Source organism: Salvelinus alpinus, chromosome 22 (assembly GCF_045679555.1).
Source record: "Salvelinus alpinus chromosome 22, SLU_Salpinus.1, whole genome shotgun sequence".
NCBI lineage: Eukaryota > Metazoa > Chordata > Actinopteri > Salmoniformes > Salmonidae > Salvelinus > Salvelinus alpinus.
The window spans coordinates 28,873,702-28,896,490 of record NC_092107.1 but is presented as its reverse complement, the minus strand read 5'-3'; the positions used below and the strand labels follow the sequence as shown (position 1 = coordinate 28,896,490).

General features: G+C 42.0%; 2 protein-coding genes across 3 annotated transcripts; both read left to right on the top strand.

Annotated features, from left to right (window-relative positions):
• The first annotated feature begins 316 nt into the window (after positions 1-316).
• On the top strand, positions 317-16,862 carry nos2b (nitric oxide synthase 2b, inducible). 2 transcript variants are annotated; one of them, XM_071359820.1, is made up of 26 exons: positions 317-399; positions 673-729; positions 826-924; positions 1,113-1,252; positions 1,697-1,859; positions 2,030-2,121; positions 3,710-3,851; positions 4,005-4,144; positions 4,944-5,118; positions 5,342-5,443; positions 8,303-8,497; positions 8,635-8,717; positions 10,459-10,603; positions 10,923-11,027; positions 11,130-11,179; positions 13,265-13,439; positions 13,687-13,819; positions 13,950-14,028; positions 14,135-14,325; positions 14,454-14,623; positions 14,869-15,079; positions 15,268-15,355; positions 15,502-15,623; positions 15,747-15,895; positions 16,047-16,241; positions 16,384-16,862. In XM_071359820.1, exons 2-26 carry the CDS (start codon positions 673-675, stop codon positions 16,432-16,434), a joined length of 3,252 nt encoding a protein of 1,083 aa, XP_071215921.1. In that variant the 5' UTR covers positions 317-399; the 3' UTR covers positions 16,435-16,862. The 2 variants fall into 2 exon arrangements, with proteins under 2 accessions (XP_071215921.1, XP_071215920.1); XM_071359819.1 differs by lacking the exon at positions 317-399 and having other exon boundaries at positions 622-729.
• Positions 16,863-20,232: 3,370 nt separating this feature from the next.
• On the top strand, positions 20,233-22,302 carry LOC139549369 (small ribosomal subunit protein mS23-like). Its single transcript, XM_071359818.1, has 5 exons — positions 20,233-20,500; positions 20,789-20,968; positions 21,070-21,147; positions 21,248-21,371; positions 21,523-22,302. The coding sequence occupies exons 1-5, from the start codon at positions 20,457-20,459 to the stop codon at positions 21,658-21,660; spliced, it is 564 nt and encodes a 187-aa protein (XP_071215919.1). The 5' UTR covers positions 20,233-20,456; the 3' UTR covers positions 21,661-22,302.
• Positions 22,303-22,789: the final 487 nt, after the last annotated feature.

Below are 22,789 nucleotides of genomic sequence, written 5' to 3'. Positions count from 1 at the left end.
TATTTGCAAAAACACAGCATTTCCGTTGATCCATCTGCTGTGTCTTGTCATGTAATGAATGTACTCCATATTTAATGAATGCCTCAACAGATCTGTAGGAATGCAATATTGTATTCCTAAAGGGACTTTTCCAACCTGTTTGTTAGAGTCTTTCATTTCTAATGGGGATTGCCAAACAATGTGTTGAAACCAAGCCAGATTCAATTAGACCTACCTCAAAAACAAGCTGGCCACAAAAAAATGTTATTTGTAAATACTTATAGCCTACCTGCCTGTAACACAACGGGGGCAGGTCCCTGTAAGCCTGCCCAAGTTTCGGTACAGGCAGGTATAAATTGAAAAAACTCCGGAGGAAAAGTTTCAGAGAGGAATTGATGCTCATCTCACCTTGAGTTCAAGGTAAGAATAAATACCGGGATTATTATATAATTGAAATTCGAATGTTTTTAAGAGTTTATGCCACAACACTGAAAGCTATTGAGCACATTTTAACTTTAACATTTGGTTTTTCACTTTAATTAAACAAAATATTCATATTTGTTTGTTACTCAATGAACTTAAAATGATTTAACTCAAAGTAAAATAACCTATAAGCACTTACATTTTGAATCATTTAGATAAATGGCATTTCCAAATATGATAATGAACTGCATTTATTTTACAATTATGAAGATGAAGCTGCTTCAGGATGATGAAACCAAAACGTCTCACCAGACTAAACCAAATAAGGTAAGAATTGAGATTACAGACGAAATAAATTTAGAAAATGTGCTAAAAGCAAGCGACATAAGTTTAACCCGTTTCTCCTGTATGTTCATCACATAGTGGGAAACGAGAGCCAACAGGTGTCCGTTTTCTATACCTGTGCGTAACGTGAAGGATGGCTCAAGTCTCAAAGACATGCTGCACCACCAGGCAGTCAAGGTGCGTTTACAGTTTATGATGCTTTGTGTGTGGCGTGGTATTGTACCGCAATTTATTTGTTTTGCTCTTTTGCTCGAATTATGAAGCTGCGCCTGAATTGTAGTGTTTTCTATTTCATAACAGATTGAACACTATAAAATAAAGCAATGGCTTTGAATTGAAACGTTGTTATTTTATTTCATATGCAGAACCAACCATGCACATCAAAAGTTTGTGAAGGTTCTGTCATGACTCCGAAGGCTCTAATGCGAGGTCCCAAAGATGCTACTCTTGAAATCCTACCTCAGGCTATCGACCTAATCAACCAATACTACAAGTCCTTCAAAATGTAAGTAATTAAGTGTAATTCTTCTCTAAAGACGATGACGATTATTATTATTATTCCAAATGTGTGCAACCCATTGCCTGACACCACTAAGTGCATAATCTGTAAAATACACACTGTTGGTTAATATTACAATATTCTTTAATGCCTTATAGGCATTTATTGTTTGTAGCCTATATTTTCTGTCGTTCATTTAAGAGCCTTTATAAACCCTTTACTATACAAGGCCTTCGTAGATGCTTCATAAATTATGACTGTATGGGAAAACAGTTACTCCAGTTAGCCTTTATAGCCTACTGTACGAATTTGCTTATAGATCATTTATGAAGCATCTATGTGGGCCTTACAAAAGGTTTGTAATGGAAAAATGTTTTATCCCCTCTATATTGTACTATTTGTTTGTTTTCCATGATTTACACATATCCTAATTTAATCCCAAATGCATAGCCCCAAAATTGAACACCACCTCGCCAGATTGGAGGAAATTACTATGGAGATAGATTCCACAGGAACCTATCAATTGACTTTTGAGGAATTGGCGTTTGGTGCTCGGCAAGCATGGAGGAACGCCCCAAGATGCATCGGCAGGATTCAGTGGTCCAATTTACAAGTAAGAAAACATACAAGGCAGAAGAGATACATTTATGTTTCTCCTTATCTATTGGGTATCAATCTCAGTATCTATTCTTGTTTGTGTTTTTCATGCATGCACATGGGCGTGTGTGTTCTATGTGTAAATTAACCTAATTAATTATACATGTTTCTTGGATTGTTCTGCAGCTGTTTGATGCCAGAAAGTGCAAGACTACTCAGGATATGTTCCAGTTTCTGTGCGAACACTTACAGTTTGCCACAAATGGAGGAAACCTAAGGTAAACAAACACAGCACAAGGAAGAAAATGTTCTAAATTAAATCCGCTGCGTGGGACATCCGCATTATAACGCGATTGTAATTGAAAGGTCATTTTCGATTGAGCTATCATATGCATCGTTAACGTGAATGAAGTCTCAGCGAACACAGCAACATTGCCTTTCAATTTAAATCGGGCTATAGCGTGCATTTAATACAATCTAGTCCTAGGTGACCGACAGCCCTACTTTCTGAGGTAGCCTAACTAATGCAGCGTTCTTCGTGAAACATGACATGATTGGAAGTATGAGATAATAGGCAGAGGGCAGAAAACACCGAGTAAAGATGATCTCTTCAAAAGAAAACTCTCAACTCAGTGCAGTGGTGGAAAAAGTACTCAATTGTCATACTTGAGTAAAAGTTCAGATAACTTGACATAAAATGACTCAAGTAAAAGTGAAAGTCACCAAGTAAAATACTACTTGAGTAAAAGTGTAAAAGTATTTGGTTTCAAATATACTTAAGTATCAAAAGTAAATGGAATTACTAAAATGTAACGTTACTTAAGTATCAAAGTAAAATTATAAATCATTTCAACTTCCTTATATTAAGAAAACCAGATGGCACAATTTTATTTTGTATTTTTTATTGACGACACTCAAACATAATTTATGAACGAAGCATTTGTGTTTAGTGAGTCTGCCAGATCAGAGGCAGTAGGGATGACCAGGGATGTTCTCTTGATAAGTGTGTGAATTGGACCATTTTCCTGTCAAAATGTAACAAGTACTTTTGGGTGTCAGGGAAAATGTATGGAGTAAAAAGTAAATTATTTTCTTTAGGAATGTAGTGAAATAAAAGTAAAAGTTGCCAAAAATATAAATAGTCAAGCTCAGATACCCCCCAAAAAGTATTTAAGTATTATTTTTACTTAAGTACTTTACACCACTGACTTTGTGTGAAGTTAGAAATGTGTAAAATGTAAACTACAGGTTTGTTCCACTAACTGTAAGTTGCTCTGGATAAGAGTGTCTGCTAAAATACAAAAATGTAAATGTACAATTGTAAAATACATTCTGCTAATACACCTGTATCACATGTTATTTCTTGCCCTTGACTTGAACCTTCAACCCTTTACTCCGTGAGGGCAATACTGTAGGTCAGGGGTCCCCAATTACATTCAGCCGTAGGCTGATTTTTCCTTGAGCAGATGGTCGGGAGGCCAGAACATAGTTATAAATAATTTGTACGCTGCATATTGACTGTAAGAATCCCAAACAGATATAGTATTTGAGAAAAACAGAATCATTTGAAACCTTGATTACATTGGGATACGATCACATATGCCTCTCTATTTATGCATTAAGCTGATTTGAGCTGATTTCCTAGTGACTGTATTAGTCTTTTATGTCAACAACAAAAATGATTAGGATATTTATATATTTCTTCCTCAGAAAACAAGTAAAATTGCCCATGGGCTGCATATTGGGGAACCCTGCTATAGGTCATTCACTTTGTTAAGGGACAGTTTTTCAAGGTCCTTCCATGAGTTTTTTAGTTTGTCCATATATGTTATTACAGATCTTCTTCTTGTGTCTTATTTATTTCAGGTCTGCGATTACCGTCTTTCCTCCGAGAAAGGAAGACGGGCATGATTTCCGGGTGTGGAACAGCCAGTTGTTGAAGTATGCAGGTTACCAGATGCCTGATGGCAGTATCCAGGGAGACCCATCCAGTGTAGAATTCACTAAGGTACTATATCTAGTAGCTATAGCCACCATGCTCTACCCCAGCTATTTCAATAACATCCATTCAAACATCTAAGATAGAGCTCAGATACTGTATGTGTTCATTTGAGAAGATACATTTTTAAAAGTTAGTTACTTTTGTCCTGTGTTCTTAAAGATCTGTATCCAGCTTGGATGGAAACCTCAATACGGCCTCTTCGATGTGTTGCCACTAGTCCTACAGGTCAACGGGGAGGACCCAGACCTTTATGAAATCCCTTCACACCTGATCTTGGAGGTTTCCATGGAACACCCCCAGTGAGTGACTTGTTTGGTTTCTATTGGATGGTTATTTAAACACACTTTTGAGAACAAATACAAGGTCAAGCCTGCAGAGAGTTATCATAGCTATTCCACTACATACAATGACTTTCATTGGCAAAGAGATGTTGCTTGGTTACGATACCACTACATAACAGTTATGTTATGACACACGTGTATGCAAATCCATTTGATTCCATACTAGATTTTCCACTGATTGCATTCATCAGAGATACATAGGATTCAGACCATCAGGCCTCCATAGCCATGGTGATGTTTTTAAGTAGTAGTTATCTAATTAAGTCAATGTGTTGTGTTGCTGCCTGGATAATTTCAAACCATTGCCCACAGTTGCTCAAGAACTTGAATTATAAAATAGTTTTTTAAAATCAGCCGTCTGGAGCTCTTGAGGAACGGAGCTGAATGGGAGAGAGTGAAGAGCTCTATAGAACTTGTCTGCAAGGCAACATTCCTTTATCCAAATAGTTTCCCAAAGCCAGCTCTAGGAGGGCCCAATGACCTGTACCATTTTCTTTTATTTAAATGTCTAACCACTCCAAAGTGGTCCTTCATTCGTTTCACTGGACACAATACGGAATTGAGTCAAGTGTTTCAAGCACCTTTGGTAGTGAGCACAACTGTGTGTATGTAACTCATTGTGTATGAAAAAGATGTCACATTGAGGACTGAATGATTAACTACAGAAACTAACCACATCTATCCTAGTGGTGGTGTTTTTGGGCGTCCTCTTTTATATATTATTAGCAAATATATTGTGTTGATCTTTCGTCGTTAGGCATACGTGGTTCAAAGACCTAGGACTGAAGTGGTATGCTCTGCCTGCGGTGTCCAACATGCTGATGGAGATTGGTGGACTTGAATTCCCAGCCTGTCCCTTTAATGGCTGGTACATGGGCACTGAGATTGGCGTGAGGGATTTCTGTGACTATCAGCGTTATAACATCTTGGAGGTAAGACTCACTTTCATAGGTAATCACCATGGCTACAGCACAGGGTTGTGCTCAGCAGGATTAGCAAATGTTTTGAAATGGAGGAGGTAACCTCATCAGCAATAACCAAAAATCTAATTTTCTGTTTAAAAATGTTTTCTTGTTTCACGCCTCTGCAACACAATTCTGGCTGACTTGACAATGATGCAATGGATGAGAATGTTTTGGCTTCCTGTCCGTACAGGAAGTGGGTCGCAGGATGGGCCTGGAGACGCACAAGCTGTCCTCACTGTGGAAGGACCAGGCCTTGGTGACCATCAATGTTGCAGTCATATACAGTTTCCAGGTAACCTTCACATATACAGGGCCAATCCAAAGGCATGTTATTCTTTTTTCTCATCTTATTCAACTGTTACCATGCGCCTGCCTGCTAAAAAGATAGCTCAGATGTACGAGTGCCTTTTGAATGATGTTATTCCCAGTAGAAATCCCAAGTTATGTTCTTGTTGTTGCTGTTGTTTTGTTAATAAAAAATAAAAAAACCTACAATTTGCTAATCAAATCAAATCAAATCCATTTTCATTTGTCACATGCGCCGAATACAACAGGTGTAGACCTTACAGTGAAACGCTTACTTACAAGCCCTTAAACAACAATGTAGTTTTAAGAAAAAAATACGTGTTAAGAAAGTATTTCCTAAATAAACTGAAGTAAACAATAAATAAATACAAATAAAAATGAAAAAAAGACAAAAATAGAAAAATAACAAATAATTAAAGAGCAACACTAAAATAACAGTAGCGAGGCAATATACAGGGGGTAGCGGTACAGAGTTAAAGTGCGGGGGCACAGGTTAGTTGAGGTAATATGTACATGTAGGTAGAGGTAAAGTGACTATGCATAGATAATTAAACAGAGAGTAGCAGCAGCGTAAAAATGGGGGGGTCAATGCAAATAGTCCAGGTTGCCATTTGGTTATCTGTTCAGGAGTCTTATGGCTTGGGGTAGAAGCTGTTAAGAAGCAGTTTGGACCTAGACTTTGTGCTCCGGTACTGCTTGCCGTGCTGTAGCAGAGAGAACATTTTACGACTAGAGTGGCTGGAGTCTTTGGAAATGTTTAGGACCTTCCTCTGACACCGCATGGTATAGAGGTCCTGGATGGCAGGAAGCTTGGCCTCAGTGATGTACTGGGCTATACGCACTACCCTCTGTAGTGCCTTGCGGTCGGAGACCGAGCAGTTGCCATACCAGGCAGTGATGCAACCATTCAGGATGCTATCGATGGTGCAGCTGTAGAACGTTTTGAGGATCTGAGGACCTATGCCAAATCATTTCAGTCTCCTGAGGGGCAATAGGCATTGTAGTGCCCTCTTCATGACTGTCTTGGTGTGTTTGGACTATGACAGTTCGTTGGTGATGTGGACGCCAAGGAACTTGAAGCTCTCAACCTGCTCTACTACAGCCCCGTCTATGAGAATGGGGTGTGCTCGGCCCTCCTTTTCCTATAGTCCACAATCATCTCCATTGTCTTGATCACGTTGAGGGAGAGTTTGTTATCCTGGCACCACACTGCCAGGTCTCTGACCTGTCTCATCATTTTCAGTGATCAGGCCTTCCACTGTTGTGTCGTCAGCAAACTTAATGATGGCTTTGGAGTCGTGCTTGGCCATGCAGTCATGGGTGAACAGGGAGTACAGGAGGGGACTGAGCACGCACCCCTGAGGGGCCCCCGTGTTGAGGATCAGCGTGGCAGATGTGTTGTTACCTACCCTTACCACCTGGGTGCAGCCCACCGGGAAGTCCAGGATCCAGTTGCAAAGGGAAGTGTTTAGTCCCAGGGTCCTTAGCTTAGTGATGAGCTTTGAGGGGACTATTGTGTTGAACACTGAGCTGTAGTCAATGAATAGCATTCTCACGTAGGTCTTCCTTTTGTCCAGGTGGGAAAGGGCAGTGTGAAGTGCAATAGAGATTGCGTCATCTGTGGATCTGTTGGGGCAGTATGCAAATTGGAGTGGGTCTAGGGTTTCTGGGATAATGGTGTTGATGTGAGCCATGACCAGCCTTTCAAAGCACTTCATGACTACAGACGTGAGTGATACGGGTCAGTAGTCATTCAGGCTGGTTACCTTGGTGTTCTTGGGCACAGGGACTATGGTGGTCTGTTTGAAACATGTTGATATTACAGACTCGGTCAGGGACAGGTTGAAAATGTCAGTGAAGACACTTACCAGCTGGTTTAACGCATGCTCAGAGGACACGTCCTGGTAATCCGTCTGGCCCTGCGGCCTTGTGAATGTTGACCTTTTTAGAGGTCTTACATCGGCAACAGAGAGCGTGATCACACAGTCATCCAGAACAGCTGATGCTATCATGCATACTTCAGTGTTGCTTGCCTCGAATCGTGAATCGAAGTCATTCAGCTCATCTGGTAGGCTTGTGTCACTGGGCAGCTCACGGCTGTGCTTTCCGTTGTAGTCCGTAATAGTTTGCAAGCCCTGCCACATCCAACGAGCATCGGAGCCGGTGTAGTAGGATTCAATCTTATTCCTGTATTGACACTTTGCCTGTTTGATGGTTTGTTGGAGGGCATAGTGGGATTTCTTCTAAGCGTCTGGGTTCAAAAGCGGCAGCTCTACCCTTTAGCTCAGTGCGGATGTTGCCTGTAATCCATGGCTTCTGGTTGGGTTATGTACGTATGGTCACTGTGGGGACGACATCATCAATGCACTTATTGATGAAGCCAGTGACTGATGTGGTGTACTCCTCAATGCCATTGGAAGAATCCCGGAACATATTCCAGTCTGTGCTTGCAAAACAGTCCTGTAGCTTAGCATCTGCGTCATCTGACCACTTCCGTATTGAGCGAGTCACTGGTACTTCCTGCTTTAGTTTTTGCTTGTAAGCAGGAATCAGGAAGATAGAGTTCTGGTCAGATTTGCCAATGGAGGGTGAGGGAGAGCTTTGTACACGTCTCTGTGTGTGGATTAAAGGTGGTCTAGAGTTTTTTTTCCCTCTGGTTGCACATGTAACATGCTGGGAGAAATTACGTAAAACGGATTTAAGTTTCCCTGCATTAAAGTAAGATGCTTCCATCCCATAATATTTTGCCAGAGGATGCTGCACTACAATGACAATGGTTCAGCCGTCATGTGGAGTTTTCCTTGAGATAAATGCACTCCTTTTGTCTCATTACTGTACGCTGCAGAAGAACAAGGTAACCATCACAGACCACCACTCTGCAGCCGAGTCCTTCATGAAGCACTTGGAGACAGAGTTCCGGCTGCGCGGCGGCTGCCCTGCAGACTGGGCCTGGCTGGTTCCTCCCATGTCTGGCTCCCTCACCCCCGTCTTCCACCAGGAGATGGTCAACTACATCCTCTCTCCCTTCTTCTACTACCAGGTAGATTATGAGACACCATCCTGTATTGTGCATAGTATATAGGCTATATAATTCATCTGGTTAAGGTCCACCTTACAGAATTACAGGGCAGTTGCTATATGATCGTCTGTGACTGTTGTTGTTGTTGTTGTTTGAAGCCTGACCCCTGGACGACCCATGTCTGGAGAAATGGAGAGATGTGCCTGAAGAAGCAACAGATCAGCTTCAAAGCGGTGGCCAGGTAATCCTCCATGGACTATGACAACCATATCTTTAATGATTTATAAACACATTCATGATGAGTTATAAATTATAATGCAGTCCTAATCATATCATTGACATAGCTATACAGTGCCTTGCAAAAGTATTCATCACCCTTGGCATTTTTCCTATTTTGTTGCATTGCACCCTGTAATTTCAATGGATTTTTATTTGGATTTCATGTAATGGACATACACAAAATAGTCCAAATTGGCGAAATGAAAACATTTCTTTTTCAAAAATTCAAAAAATAAATGAAAAGTGGTGCATGCATATGTATTCCCCCCCCTTTGCTATGAAGCTCCTAAATAACATCTGGTGCAACCAATTACCTTCAGAAGTCACATAATTAGTTAAATAAAGTCCACCTGTGTGTAATCTAAGTGTCACATGATCTGTCAGATGATCTCAGTATATAAACACCTGTTCTAAAAGGCCCCAGAGTCTGCAACACAACTAAGCAAGCGGCACCACCAAGCAAGCGACACCATGAAGACCAAGGTGCTCTCCAAACAGGTCAGGGACAATATTGTGGAGAAGTACAGATCAGGGTTGGGTTATAAAAAAATTGCCGAAACTTTGAACATCACATGGAGCACCATTAAATCCATTATTAAAAAATTGAAAGAATATGGCACCACAACAAACCTGCCAAGAGAGGGCAGCCCACCAAAACTCACAAACCAGGCAAGGAGGGCATTAATCAGAGAGGCAACAAAGAGACCAAAGATAACCCTGAAGGAGCTGCAAAGCTCCACAGCGGAGATTGGAGTATCTGTCCATAGGACCACTTTAAGCCGTACACTCCACAGAGCTGGGCTTTACGGAAGAGTGGCCAGAAAAAAGCCATTGCTTAAAGAAAAAATAAGCAAACACGTTTGGTGTTCGCCAAAAGGCATGTGGGAGACTCCCCAAACATATGGAAGAAGGTTCTCTGGTCAGATGAGACTAAAATTGAGCTTTTTGGCCATCAAGGAACACGCTATGTCTGGCACAAACCCATGGTGGTGGCAGCATCATGCTGTGGGGATGTTTTTCATCGGCAGGGACTGGGAAATTGGTCAGAATTGAAGGAATGATGGATGGCGCTAAATACAGGGAAATTCTCGAGGGAAACCTGTTTCAGTCTTCCAGAGATTTGAGACTGGGATGGAGGTTCACCTTCTAGCAGGACAATGACCCTAAGCACACTGCTAAAGCAACACTCGAGTGGTTTAAGGGGAAACATTTAAATGTCTTGGAATGGCCCAGTCAAAGCCCAGACCTCAATCCAATTGAAAAGCTGTGGTATGACTTAAAGATTGCTGTACACCAGCGGAACCCATCCAACTTGAAGGAGCTGGAGCAGTTTTGCCTTGAAGAAGGGCAAAAATCCCAGTGGCTAGATGTGCCAAGCTTATAGAGACATACCCCAAGAGACTTGCAGCTGTAATTGCTGCAAAAGCTGGCTCTACTAAGTATTGACTTATTTCTTGTTTGTTTCACAAGAAAAAATATTTTGCATCTTCAAAGAGGTGGGCATGTTGTGTAAATCAAATGATACAACCACCCCAAAAATCTATTTTAATTCCAGGTTGCAAGGCAACAAAAAAGGAAAAATGCCAAGGGGGGTGAAAACTTTAGCCAGCCACTGTAAATGCATATAATGGTTGAGTTTGAGCTAAGCCATGCTCATAATGCATTACAAAGTATTATCATTCATGACTGGTTCCTTCCTATAGGGCGGCGTTCTTTTCTTCAACCCTCATGAGCAGAGTGCTGGCTAACAGGGTGCGCTGCACTGTCCTGTACGCTACTGAAACAGGGAAATCACAGACATTGGCCCAGAGAGTGAACTCCATGCTAAACTGTGCCTTCAACTCCAGGGTAGGAGATCTATCTCATCTCTATAAAGGCTGATAGAGGGCCTACTGCCTCAGGCTAATGTGCTTCAGGGCATTTGTGTGTGTTAACCACTGTGAATAAATGTAAAACTCTAGTTTAATTGGAATCTATATGTATGTGAGGACTATATTGAGCTCAGTAAGAGTTCATTTACAGAACACATAACGGGGAGTTATCTAGTAGATGTGCTTGTATAATGTACAATAATGTACAATCTGTTGATGTCTTAAGTCACTAATGTCCTCAAAATTGCCCAGAATGTTTACAAAGTTAACTAAAGCTGCTCTGTATATCTTTAAAGTTGCTCTGTATGGAGGACTATAACTTCAGTGACATGGAACAGGAGAGCCTTCTGGTTGTGGTAACTAGCACCTTTGGGAATGGAGACTCCCCTGGAAATGGAGAGGTGTGTTTCTGTATTTTGAAGATATTAACAAAAGTATTTTCTCCCACATTTATAAAATGTAATGTCTCAATATTCAACACATGTTAATATTTCTTTCTCTAGAGTTTTAAGAAACAGCTTTTCTCCTTGCAGTATCTCAGGAACAAGTTAAGGTAAGTAGTATCTCAAGCATTTCTCTCTGCATTGTCCTCTCCGTATTGGGCTGTACATGTCGAGTGCCTTCGGAATCAGACCCCCTTGACTTTTTCCACATTTTGTTACGTTCTTGCCTTATTCTAAATTATTTGTATTTTTTTAATCCTCAGCAATCTCCGTACAATACCCAATAATGACTAAGCAAAAATAGGTTTTAAGACTTTTTTGCAACAACAAAAAAAGAAATGCAGAAATAACTTATTTACATAAGTATTCAGACCCTTTGTTATGAGACTTGAAATTGAGCTCAGGTGCATCCTGTTTCCATTGATCATCCTTGGAGTCCACCTGTGGTAAAATCAATTGTTTGGACATGATTTGGAAAGGCACACACTTGTCTATATAAGGTCCCACAGTTGACAGTGCATGTCAAAGCAAAAACCAAGCCATGAGGTCGGAGGAATTGTACGTAGAGCTCCGAGACAGGATTGTGTCGAGGCACAGTTTTGGGGAAGGGTACCAAAACATTTCGGCAGCATTGAAGGTCCCCAAGAACACAGTGGCCTCCATCATTCTTAAATGGAAGAAGTTTGGAACCACCAATACTCTTCCTAGAGCTGACCGCCCGGCTGAACTGAGCAATCAGGGGAGAAGGGCCTTGGTCAGGGTGGTGACCAAGAACACGATGGTCACTCTGACAGAGCTCTAGAATTCCTCTGTGGAGATGGGAGAACCTTCCAGAAGGACAACCATCTCTGCAGCCAAAAGGCAGCTAAAGACTCTCAGACCATGAGAAACAAGATTATCTGTTCTGATGAAACCAATATTCAACTCTTTGGCCTGAATGCCAAGAGTCACGTCTGAAGGAAACTTGGCACCATTCCTACGGTGAAGCATGGTGGTGGCAGCATCATGCTGTAGGGGTGTTTTTCAGCGGCAGGGACTGGGAGACTAGTCAGGATCGAGGGAAAGATGAACAGAGCAAAGAACAGAGAGATCCTTGATGAAAACCTGCTCCAGAGCGCTCAAGACCTCAGACTGGGGAAAAGATTCACCTTCCAATAGTACAACGACCCTAAGCACACAGCCAAGACAACGCAGGACTGGCTTCGGGACAAGTCTCTGAATGTCCTTGAGTGGCCCAGCCAGAGCTAGAACCCGATTGAACATCTCTGGAGAGACCTGAAAACAGCTATGCAGCAACGCTCCCCATCCAACCTGACAGAGCTTGGGAGGATCTACAGAGAAGAATGGGAGAAAGTCCCCAAATACAGGTGTGCCTGTCACGACTTCCGCCGAAGTCGGCTCCTCTCCTTGTTCGGGCGGCGTTCGGCGATCTACGTCACCGGCTTTCTAGCCATCGCCGCTCCATTTTTCATATATCCATTTGTCTTGTCTTATTTTCATACACACCTGGTTTTCATTTCCCCAATCAATCTACTTGTATTTAACCCTCTATTTCAAATCATGTTTTGTGTGTAATTATTTTAATGTTATGTTGTGGTTGTTGAGCGCTTTACTTTATTGTTCCGTTTTTAGAGCGCGTTTGTTTTTGTTGTGCTCCCGGTTTGGAACTAAAATAAAGTGCGCTTTATTTAATCATACTCTGCTCTCCTGCACCTGACTTCACCTTCATACACAGCCTGACAGTGCCGAGCTTGTAGTGTCATACCCAAGAAGACTCAAGGTTGTAATTGCTACCAAAGGTGCTTCAACAAAGTACTGAGTAAAGGGTCTGAATACTTATGTAAATGTGATAATTCTGTTCATTTTTTAAATAAATTAGCACAAAAAATAAACTGTTTTTGCTTTGTCATTATGGTGTATTGTGTTCAGATTTGTAAAAAAACAAAAACATTTTTGCTTTGTCATTATGGAGTATTGTGTGTAGATAGATAAAGGAAAAAAAATAACAATTTAATCATTTTAGAATAAGGCTGTAACCTAACAAAATGTAGAAAAAGTCAAGGTGTCTGAATACTTTCCGTAGGCACGTACATGTCTTTAAGATGTACTCATTTGATGAAGTTGCAGCTTGACTACAGTTTCTGAGACACCTCTTTAGTTTTGAAACTGGTCTTATCTCCTCTCTCCTCCCCCAGGTACTGTGTGTTTGGGCTGGGCTCGAAGATGTACCCACAGTTCTGTGCATTCGCCCATGCCGTGGATGCCAAGCTGGAAGAGCTGGGGGCAGAGCGGGTGACGCCCACTGGAGAGGGGGATGAACTGAACGGACAGGAGGAGGCCTTCTCTGCCTGGGCTCTCACCGCTCTCAAGGTAGGCGGACAAGGGAGGATGTCACTCTCTTAAAAGTGGATCTTAGCTACGTGTCGACGAACCTGTTTGCAGTATATTTTATAGCATACATATTAACATACTCCTGGTATGCCTAATACAGTATATGCTCAAGTATCATTACAAAAAAGACCTGTTATGATCTTTACTCTCACAAGCATTTGCATATCATATTGATCTACGTAGTGTTTTGAATCATTGAGCCTAAGGACCCTTTCTCTGCTTCCAGGATGCCTATAAGGAGTTCAACATCCAGGGACAGCTGAGTCTGCAGCTCCCTGGGGCAGAGCGATTCTGTGAGGCCTGGGACCCACTGAGATACCGCATAGCACTGGAGAGCTGCCCCCAGGACCGCATCACAGGTACTACACATGGACCAGTGGATGGACATTTGACAAGGGACTGGTGTAGCACTATAAAGCATTATAAACTAGTCTTGTTTTTCAGTCAGCCAGTTGTATGTGATGATTTTCATTGTCCTCTCTTTCACAGCACTTTCAGCCATTCACTCTAAAACGGTCTTCCCTATGAAACTGAAGAGCAAACATAATCTACAGAGCCCCCATTCAAGGTTCAGTTCTTGTCATCTAGCAAGTTATTATTACAATTCTTTCAATGTTTTTGACAGGACTCAATTTTGACAGAGTTTAATTCATCATTGTCATTCTTGTTTCTAGCCGGTCCACCATTTTGGTGGAGTTGGAGAGGGAGAGAAGTGCAGAGGTCATGAACTTTTCTCCAGGAGACCATGTTGGTGTTTTCCCAGGGAATCTCCCTCAACTGGTGGCTGGCATCCTAAAGTTCCTTCCCCATATGCCCCCAACCAACCAGTGCCTACGACTGGAATACCGTTCTGACACCTGCCGAGGTACAACACTATTCATTAATAAGGGTGCTGATTGAGGTAACCACGGTAAAATCTGATTTTTGTGAGGAAGACACGTCTTCGAAAAAATGCCGCTATTAAGATTACTCTGCATTTCTATTTCCCAAAAGATGATGAGAAAAACTGGCAGACTGTCGGACGCATCCCAGCATGCCCTTTGTCTCAGGCACTCACCTACTTCCTGGATGTGACCACGCCCCCCTGTCAGAACCTCCTCCACAAGCTCTCTCAGTTGGCGAAACAGGACGGGCACCGCCAGCGTCTACTGACCTTGGCAAAGGTAACTTCTGTTTGTCTCCAGGACTAGTGTTCATTATTGTCTTTGAAAAAAAGAAATATATCATGAAAGAAGAGGTTTTGACTTACCACCTATTGGAATTGTATAGAATTGAAGAAAATGTAAAAATCATTGGTTCCTGTAGCACTATTTCATACATAGAACTCTGTAAGCCTATGCTCTTTCCAAAAAATAATATCAACAGATATTTTGCAAGTTATTTAGCTTCTGTCTTCATTTGCCGTCAGGACTCTCAGGAGTACACGACCTGGAAGATGTTCCGTGTTCCCAACTTCCTGGAAGTCCTGGAGGAGTTCCCGTCTTTAGAACCCTCTGCAGCCTTCCTCCTCAGCCAGCTGCCTCTGCTCAAGCCCCGCCTCTACTCCATCAGCTCCTCCCCTCAGCTCCACCCCAATGAGCTACATCTCACTCTGACAGTGCTCAACTATCACACACAAGGTACAGAACATTAGATTAGATTTTTTTTTAACATTCAGTAAACACTCTCATCCAAGGTACAGGACAGGGCAAATCAACTTAGAAATGACAATACAGCAGTTATCAAATGCTTTGAAAGGAATTTGAACTGCTATCTCTTGGCTGGGAAAGTAACTGTACTGTATTTTTCTGTAATGGTCTTACACTAGATGGACATGGTCCTCTTCACCACGGGGTCTGCAGCACCTGGCTGGATACCATTAAGAAAGGAGACCTGGTACCATGTTTTATCTACAGGTATAGAACATTGTAACATACAGTATGTCAGTAGGCTGGTACACTCTTCAATTGCACAAAATGCAAGGTTGTAGCCTATCCCCAGTAAAATGAATTGAGATTATTATTTAAAGTGAAGCTAACTGATTATGGGTTATTGTTTACAGTTCAGGTGGGTTCCACCTCCCAGCAGAGCCCAGCACTCCAGTCATTCTGGTGGGGGCTGGCAGTGGCATCGCGCCCTTCCGAAGCTTCTGGCAACAACGGCTACACGACATGAAACACCCAGGTAGTGTGTGTGCCTGTCTGTGTGCCTGTCTGTGTGCCTGTCTGTGTGCCTGTCTGTGTGCCTGTCTGTGTGCCTGTTGATACAAGCTCTCTGACCTTAAGGGCTATGGTTTCGTCTTGACAGAGTTCTCTGGAAGTCCTATGAGCCTGGTGTTTGGCTGCCAGAGTTCGGAGACTGACCATTTATACCAAGAGGAGACACTGGAGATGAGAAGGCGAGGGGTCCTGAAGAGTGTTACCTCCGCATATTCCCGCCAGCCAGGTCTCCCAAAGGTACTGTTGTATCATATACTGAGTGAGCGTTTGAAAAGCTTGATTGAATCAGATTGGCTTGAGATTCAATGGAAGATTGAAGCTTAAAATTTGTCCTATTTCCCTGTACTGTGCCTCCTATTCCTAACTTTTGGCCTCTGTGTGTGAGCAGGTCTATGTCCAGGATGTACTGAGGGAGAGGATGGCAGAGGAGGTGCTGAGTGTGTTGCACCAGAAGGAGGGTCACTTCTATGTGTGTGGGGGTGTGAACATGGCCCAGGGAGTTACTCTAGCAGTACAGGAGATTCTGAGCAGCAAGCTTGGCATCACCCTCACCCAGGCAGGAGAATACCTGGCCCAGCTAAAGGTTGGTTCACTTTCCTCTCAATCATTAATATGAAAACGAATATGAATGCCATGATGCCTCTTAATCTAGTTACAATACTGTAGTAAGTGGACAGTGTTTTACAATGCTTTTATGGTTTGCATGTTTGTTTCTTTATTTGCAGATCCAGAAGAGGTACCATGAGGACATCTTTGGAGCCCAGTTTCAGAAGTGAGGTGGTCGGGCTCTGCTGGCTTGTGGGAATAAACTCAATGGACGGAGAAAGATCTAGACATAACATGCATTTTTCGCTATTCCTGTGATGCCCTGTTTTTGTTTTTGGTGATAGATTAGGATTGTCACTTTGGAACATGTTTGTAGCTGTTGGTGGTCCCAAGCATACCACCTAGCCATCCTTTGGCCCTCTGCCTGAAAAATGTCACTTTAAGTATATTTCAAAGAGATGATTATAACATTTACATTCACATGATGATATTAAAGATTGATTATAGATGCATAGGTTTTAAGTCTATGTAGCGTTTGTACAATATAACAGAATGTGGGATTGTTGGATCTGAATAATGAAAATGTTTAATATGCTTGTAAGCAGAATGTGTTTTACATGTTGTGAACATTAATTTAAATAAAAATCATATTACATAATCATTGTAGTCAGAGGCGATTTAACATGTACCCCTTCACTTTTCCACATTTTGTTACATTACAGCCTTATTCTAAAATGTATTAAATAATAAAAAATCCTCAGCAATCTACAGCACACACAATACCCCATAATGACAAAGCAAAAACAGGCTTTTAGAAATGTTTGCAAATTTATACAGAATAAAAAACAGAAATACCTTATTTACTTAATTATTCAGACCCTTTTCTATGAGACTTGAGATAGAGCTCAGGTGCATCCTGTTTCCATTGATCATCCTTGAGATGTTTCAATTGATTGGACATGATTTGGAAAAGCACACACCTGTCTATATAAGGTCCCACAGTTGACAGTTCATGTCAGAGCAAAAACCAGGCCATGGGGTCGAAGGAAGTGTCCGTAGTGCTCCGAGACAGGATTGTGTCGAGGCACAGATCTGGGGAAGGGAAGGTCCCCAAGAACAGTGGTCTCCATCATTCTTAAATGGAAGAAGTTTGGAACCACCAATACTCTTCCTAGAGCTGGCCGCCTGGCTAAACTGATCAATCAGGAGAGAAGGGCCTTGGCCAGGGTGGTGACCAAGATTCCGATGGTCACTCTACCAGAGCTCTATAGTTACTCTGTGGCCAGACGAAAGCAACTCCTCAGTAAAAAGCACATGACAGCCCACTTGGAGTTTGACAAAAGTCCCCTAAAGACTCTCAGACCATGAGAATCAAGATTCTCTGGTCTGATGAAACCAAGATTGAACTATTTTTCATGAATGCCAAGCATCATGTCTGGAGGAAATCTGGCACCATCACTACGGTGAAACATTGTGGAGGCAGCATCATGTTGCGGGGATGTTTTTCAGCGGCATGGACTGAGAGACTAGTCAGGATCGAGGCAAAGAACGAAGCAAAGTACAGAGAGATCCATGATGAAAACCTGCTCCAGAGTGTTCAGGACCTCAGGCTGGGGCGAAGGTTCACCTTGCAACAGGACAACAACCCTAAGCACACAGCCAAGACAACGCAAGAGTTGGCTTCGGGACAAGTCTCTGAATGTCCTTGAGTGGCCCAGCAAGGGCCTGAACCCGATCAAACGTCTCTGGTGAGACCTGAAAATAGCTATGCCGCAAAGCTCCCCATCCAACCAGACAGAGCTTGAGAGAATCTGCAGAGAAGAATGGGAGAAACTCCCCAAATACAGGTGTGCCAAACATGTAGCATCATACGCAAGAAGACTTGAGGCTGTATTCGCTGCCAAAGGTGCTTCAATTAAGTACTGAGTAAAGGGTTGGAATACTTATGTAAATGTTATATTTAAAAAAAAAAATCAAATATAAACTAGCGAAATGTTTAAAAAAAAAATGTTTTGCTTTGTCATTGTGGGGTAGTGTGGGAAGATTGATGGGGGGAAGAAAAACATTTAATAAATTTTAGAATAAGGCTGTAACGTAACAAAATGTGGAAAAAGTCAAAGGGTCTGAATATTTTCCGAATGCACTGTAAATCTTGGTGGGGCAAACTCCATTTAAAATAAAATGCATGTCAGCAAAGCCACTGCACAACACAACACTAAACAATACATTAATTGTACTCTAAGGGTGTCAAACGGTGCCCACAAACTGTCAGGGTCTACATAAAGCTGTCCCAACAGCAGTCCCAACATCTTACCACTGCTACAATCAGCAGAGCCTTGTCTGGCAGCGAAACAGTTCATTCAGCCTCATTTATTACCTTTAAAAAAACAAAGCTGATATGGCTGATTTGCTTAAACAAATGTGGTTTCAACTGACAATAGAGATATACAAACTATGGAATAAGGGGACGATGAGCGGATAAGAGGCCATCTGTAATTTAGATTAAGACACTAATGAGAGAGCTAGGACGTACGTAGTCAATATAACTATTTGTTCAGCACTTTTGAAATGTACAGTGCCAGAATACAGAACATGGGCCGTTCTTACAGTAAAACTCCCTGTACACCAAGTCAGAACAGTAGGCTGAATTATGAGGGGAAAAATTACCAAATTATTAGGGTGAGGCACATGAGCTACTAACAGCTTACTTCACAACATACAGTTCGTATTACTTTCTTAGCTACAGTATACATATCTCCCTGTCATATTACATCATACCTTACATCGTACTCATCGTACTCACCTTGTGCTGTGTTCACTTAAACAGGAATGTGGTGCGGCAGTCCTTCATAGACAAATTTTGTCATCAAACTCTGTCATCAAAGTCTGGCGTTCTCTGGATTTATGGTGCTTTCAAGACAACTGGGAACTCTGAAAAAAACAAGGTTGAATCATGAAGTCAGTGATCTTCAGGTCAGAGCTCTAGAAAGAGGTCCGAGTTCCTGACTTGGAATTCCGAGTTGGATGACCGTTCAAAACGTATTTGCCCGGTCGTAGCTCGTTTTTTTTCATAGTTCCCAGTTGTCTTGAACTCACTGAAGTCTGAGATTTCCCAGTTCTAAGTTTCCAGTTGTTTTGAACGTGGCAAAAGTCATGCTGGATTGAAAGCATGGGCAATGTTGAATGTTTATCCATTTAAGCTTGGAAAAGATACCCTTAAACATAGACTTGGACCACACACTCACTCCACTGAATAGCAGGCTAGTGGTTGCAGTTAGCCACTGATACCTTCAAAATCACTCATTGTTGAATTTGAGATTTCCAACTTGTTGTGTAATGTTTATGTCCAATGGCCGATGAGCACCGATACGTTTTATCTGTCATCTATTTTCATAATTTCTCTTCATATGACAAGGATTGAAAAGGATTTGCCAGTAGATTGTCGACTTGATTCATGATGAAGACAGCTTTCTTGATAGCTAAGATTTTGAAAGTATGATGTTGACATGATCAGTCCAATCAAAGCTACGGTAGATATAACATGATTTGAATTTATTCTCTTGCCAATGATCTTGACCCTTCTTGGATGGGCACTTCGAATGTAGCTCTATGGCAGCACCCATGGGGCTTGAATTTTCGAGCTCTCCTTGTACAGTAGATTTTGCTGTGACTAGTGTCCCCATGAGTGACAGAACACTGAGCCAATCACGGCGCAACTAGAGAACATTACCAACCCCTACACTATTTTCTGCTGGCCGCCCCATCGCCACAGAAAGCACTGAGCTAGGCTAAAACACCTGCATTTTGGATCTGCCTTACTCAAGAAAGCAAAAAAGAGACCCTGTTTGTATGCGGCTTTATAAACTTTTTTTTTTGCAAACTGATATGTGACACGTATTAATGCCAAAATAACATGCAAAACAAGCATAATAATTTTGCTAAACAGGTGGGGCTCCACCTGCCCTGAATAACGGGTCGCCACGGATTGTAGTTGATGCCTTATTGAAAGCCTCTTGTTCAGTGTCAGTGACCGCAGCGCTTAAAATGCAGACGACCTGGAACCCGCCCCATGTTTTTACAGTGCGCTTTCGGTGAAGTTTATCCCTGCAGAAATTACATGCGGAAGTGGTGGTCGTCCATGCTGGTGAAAATAGCCTCTGTTGTTGGTGGTTGCTAACTATGATCTTTGAGTTTACTGTATAACTACCTAGCTGCATTTTACACGCATAGTGTAGTTAAATTCAAGTCCATTATGGCTGGAAGTCGACTTGAAAAATTCGGAACCGTGTTCACGCGGTAGGTTCAAATGTCGTGTTGCTAATGTTAGCCAGCATCATTCTGGTGTCAAGGTTACTGGAGGATATTATCTAGTTTTGTAGACCCTTTAGAGTTTGCTATCTAACTAATGTTAGGTAGAAACAATTTTCTTTGATGGTTGAATGACTTTTCTGCAACTTGTAGCCGCATAATATAAATGAATGCTAACGTTAGCTAGCTCTTTGCAATTGAGAAATTGAGAGTGCATGGGATGCATTTGCTCCATTGTTTACGTTTTTGCTGATGGCTCACTGGTTTCTTTTTCAGAGTCAGAGATCTTATGCGTTCTGGAGTTGTCAAACAGTCTGACAAGCCCATTTGGTATGATGTATACAAGACCTTTCCACCCATGAAGGACCCACTTTATGTCAGACCAGTGGCCAAGAGATATGGGAAGAAAGAAGAGGCTGTGCCAGACATCTTCTACAGAGAGGATGAAATCAGAGCGTAAGCTAATTAAACGGTTTGCCTTAAACGTTTTACTGTCATTCAAAAGCTGTTAGGAATGGAAATGTCAATTTGTTGATCAGCACCAGACTCTCTTCCAGGAAATTTTATGAGGTGTATGGAACAGGCCCCAGAGCTTTTGATCTCTCCAAATCCAGCTTTGTTTCAACATGCCAACGGTATGGGCAAATTTTCAGTAATCACATTGTTGGTTTGTTAAGTTTTGGGATTCCACATGTCTCTAATGCTGGATCCTGTGGGTGTTTTTTTTGTTTGTAGGTTTGTGGAGAAGTACACAGAGTTCCAGAGCCAGGGAGAGCTGGAGAAACAGTCCCTGTTTGAGGAGACTGGGAAGGCTCTCCTTGCTGAGGGCTTGGTGTTGAGGAGGAGGGGTATTCCTGCGGTGAGTAGACTGTTCAAATGATACAACTTATTAATTGTAATGCTGGCTGCCCTTTTCCCAAATACTGTAAAGACAGATATGTACTAATCACTTACAATCATGAGACCTTCTGTTAAACTGACTGGCTGCACTTTTGCCGCTTGGCCTGCAGGTGGTGTCAGAGACCAGGAATCCAGTGTTGGGCATGAAGCTGACAGACATGCTGGCGGAACAGCAGACAGATGCACCTGGCGGAACACGGACACCAGGAGAAGAGAAGCCAACACAAGCACCAGTGACTCCACAGTAGGCCTCTGCAGCATGGCTTCAACCACACTCTTCACCTAGATGGAACCAACCATCCACCTCCACTGACTAAAAAGGGGACTTTCAAAATCTGTCCAACACTAGACATACTCCTCAGTCCAGACTTTCTGAACAATGTGGATTAACAAGAAAGACTACTTGTTATGACTTACGACAGGCCACCCCTGTTGATATGAGATGATGATCAATTAGCATTGTGAGTGATAGGTAAAGTTACTCTATATTCTAGAATGTGGCCTCTTTTCCTTTTTTCCTCTGCCGCTCATCCTCTGTTATGTTTCAGTCACGCTGCAGAACATTCATGCAAGACAAGCAAGCTGTGAGTGAAAGTTGATATTGCATTCTCCATTTGCTGCTGTGACAGTGTAATTCGGCAGTGCCTGCCTGCCTGAGCATCTGGGATGAAATGGAGATATTAATGCCGTATTGCTTCACAGAGAAATACCACTGAGCACATAACCACATCAGCCGACTGGGGATAGGAATGTGAGTAAAGAAGCATCAAAGGTGCCATATTAAAAGAAATGCAAGGTAACATCTGTGGAAGGTATTCCACCAGATAGGAAAGGTTTGACATCAACACCTATACACTGAATGATTGATAATTAAACTCTACAAAACTATATTTTAGGTTCGTGTCTACTGCCACAATTCAAATAAGCACCGCACCAACATTGCATCCTGTTCTGAACATAATCTTGGCATATATGTATTTTTTAATACGTATCTCAAACTACCAGAATAACATTAAACAGTAACCAGTTATTATAACTTCTGCAGGTTACCCTTTCTCTTCTCTCTAATCAGGATAATCATCCTTCTTCCTGTTCTCACCACTTGTAGAGGCATTGATCCACTATATGACCTAGCAGCCCTGCAGTTCAACTGCCATTTGAAAATAAATCTAAAGAGGGCTTATATCTAGAGCCTTGGCTTTGATGTGGAACAGCACTGGTCGGGGTTATTTGCTCTGGAAAAAGCTAGCATCCATGAGCGTTTTCACAGTACCACAGTTCCCCCTTCTCTTTCCTCCATCGTCTTTTCAAAAAGATGACCTTGGCGGTGTTTCTCATTATCAGCTGTCTTTCTGTTTATCGAAAGGGAAAACTGTC

Excerpts from the sequence above, each read along its gene's own strand:
- nos2b (XM_071359819.1), top strand. The coding sequence starts at position 622 with ATGGCATTTCCAAATATGATAATGAACTGCATTTATTTTACAATTATG. Across the intron at positions 14,326-14,453 it reads CCGTTCTGACACCTGCCGAG|ATGATGAGAAAAACTGGCAG; the intron begins GTACAACACTAT and ends ATTTCCCAAAAG. Across the intron at positions 14,624-14,868 it reads GTCTACTGACCTTGGCAAAG|GACTCTCAGGAGTACACGAC; the intron begins GTAACTTCTGTT and ends ATTTGCCGTCAG.
- LOC139549369 (XM_071359818.1), top strand. The coding sequence starts at position 20,457 with ATGGCTGGAAGTCGACTTGAAAAATTCGGAACCGTGTTCACGCG. Across the intron at positions 20,501-20,788 it reads TTCGGAACCGTGTTCACGCG|AGTCAGAGATCTTATGCGTT; the intron begins GTAGGTTCAAAT and ends TTTCTTTTTCAG. Across the intron at positions 21,148-21,247 it reads TTTGTTTCAACATGCCAACG|GTTTGTGGAGAAGTACACAG; the intron begins GTATGGGCAAAT and ends TTTTGTTTGTAG.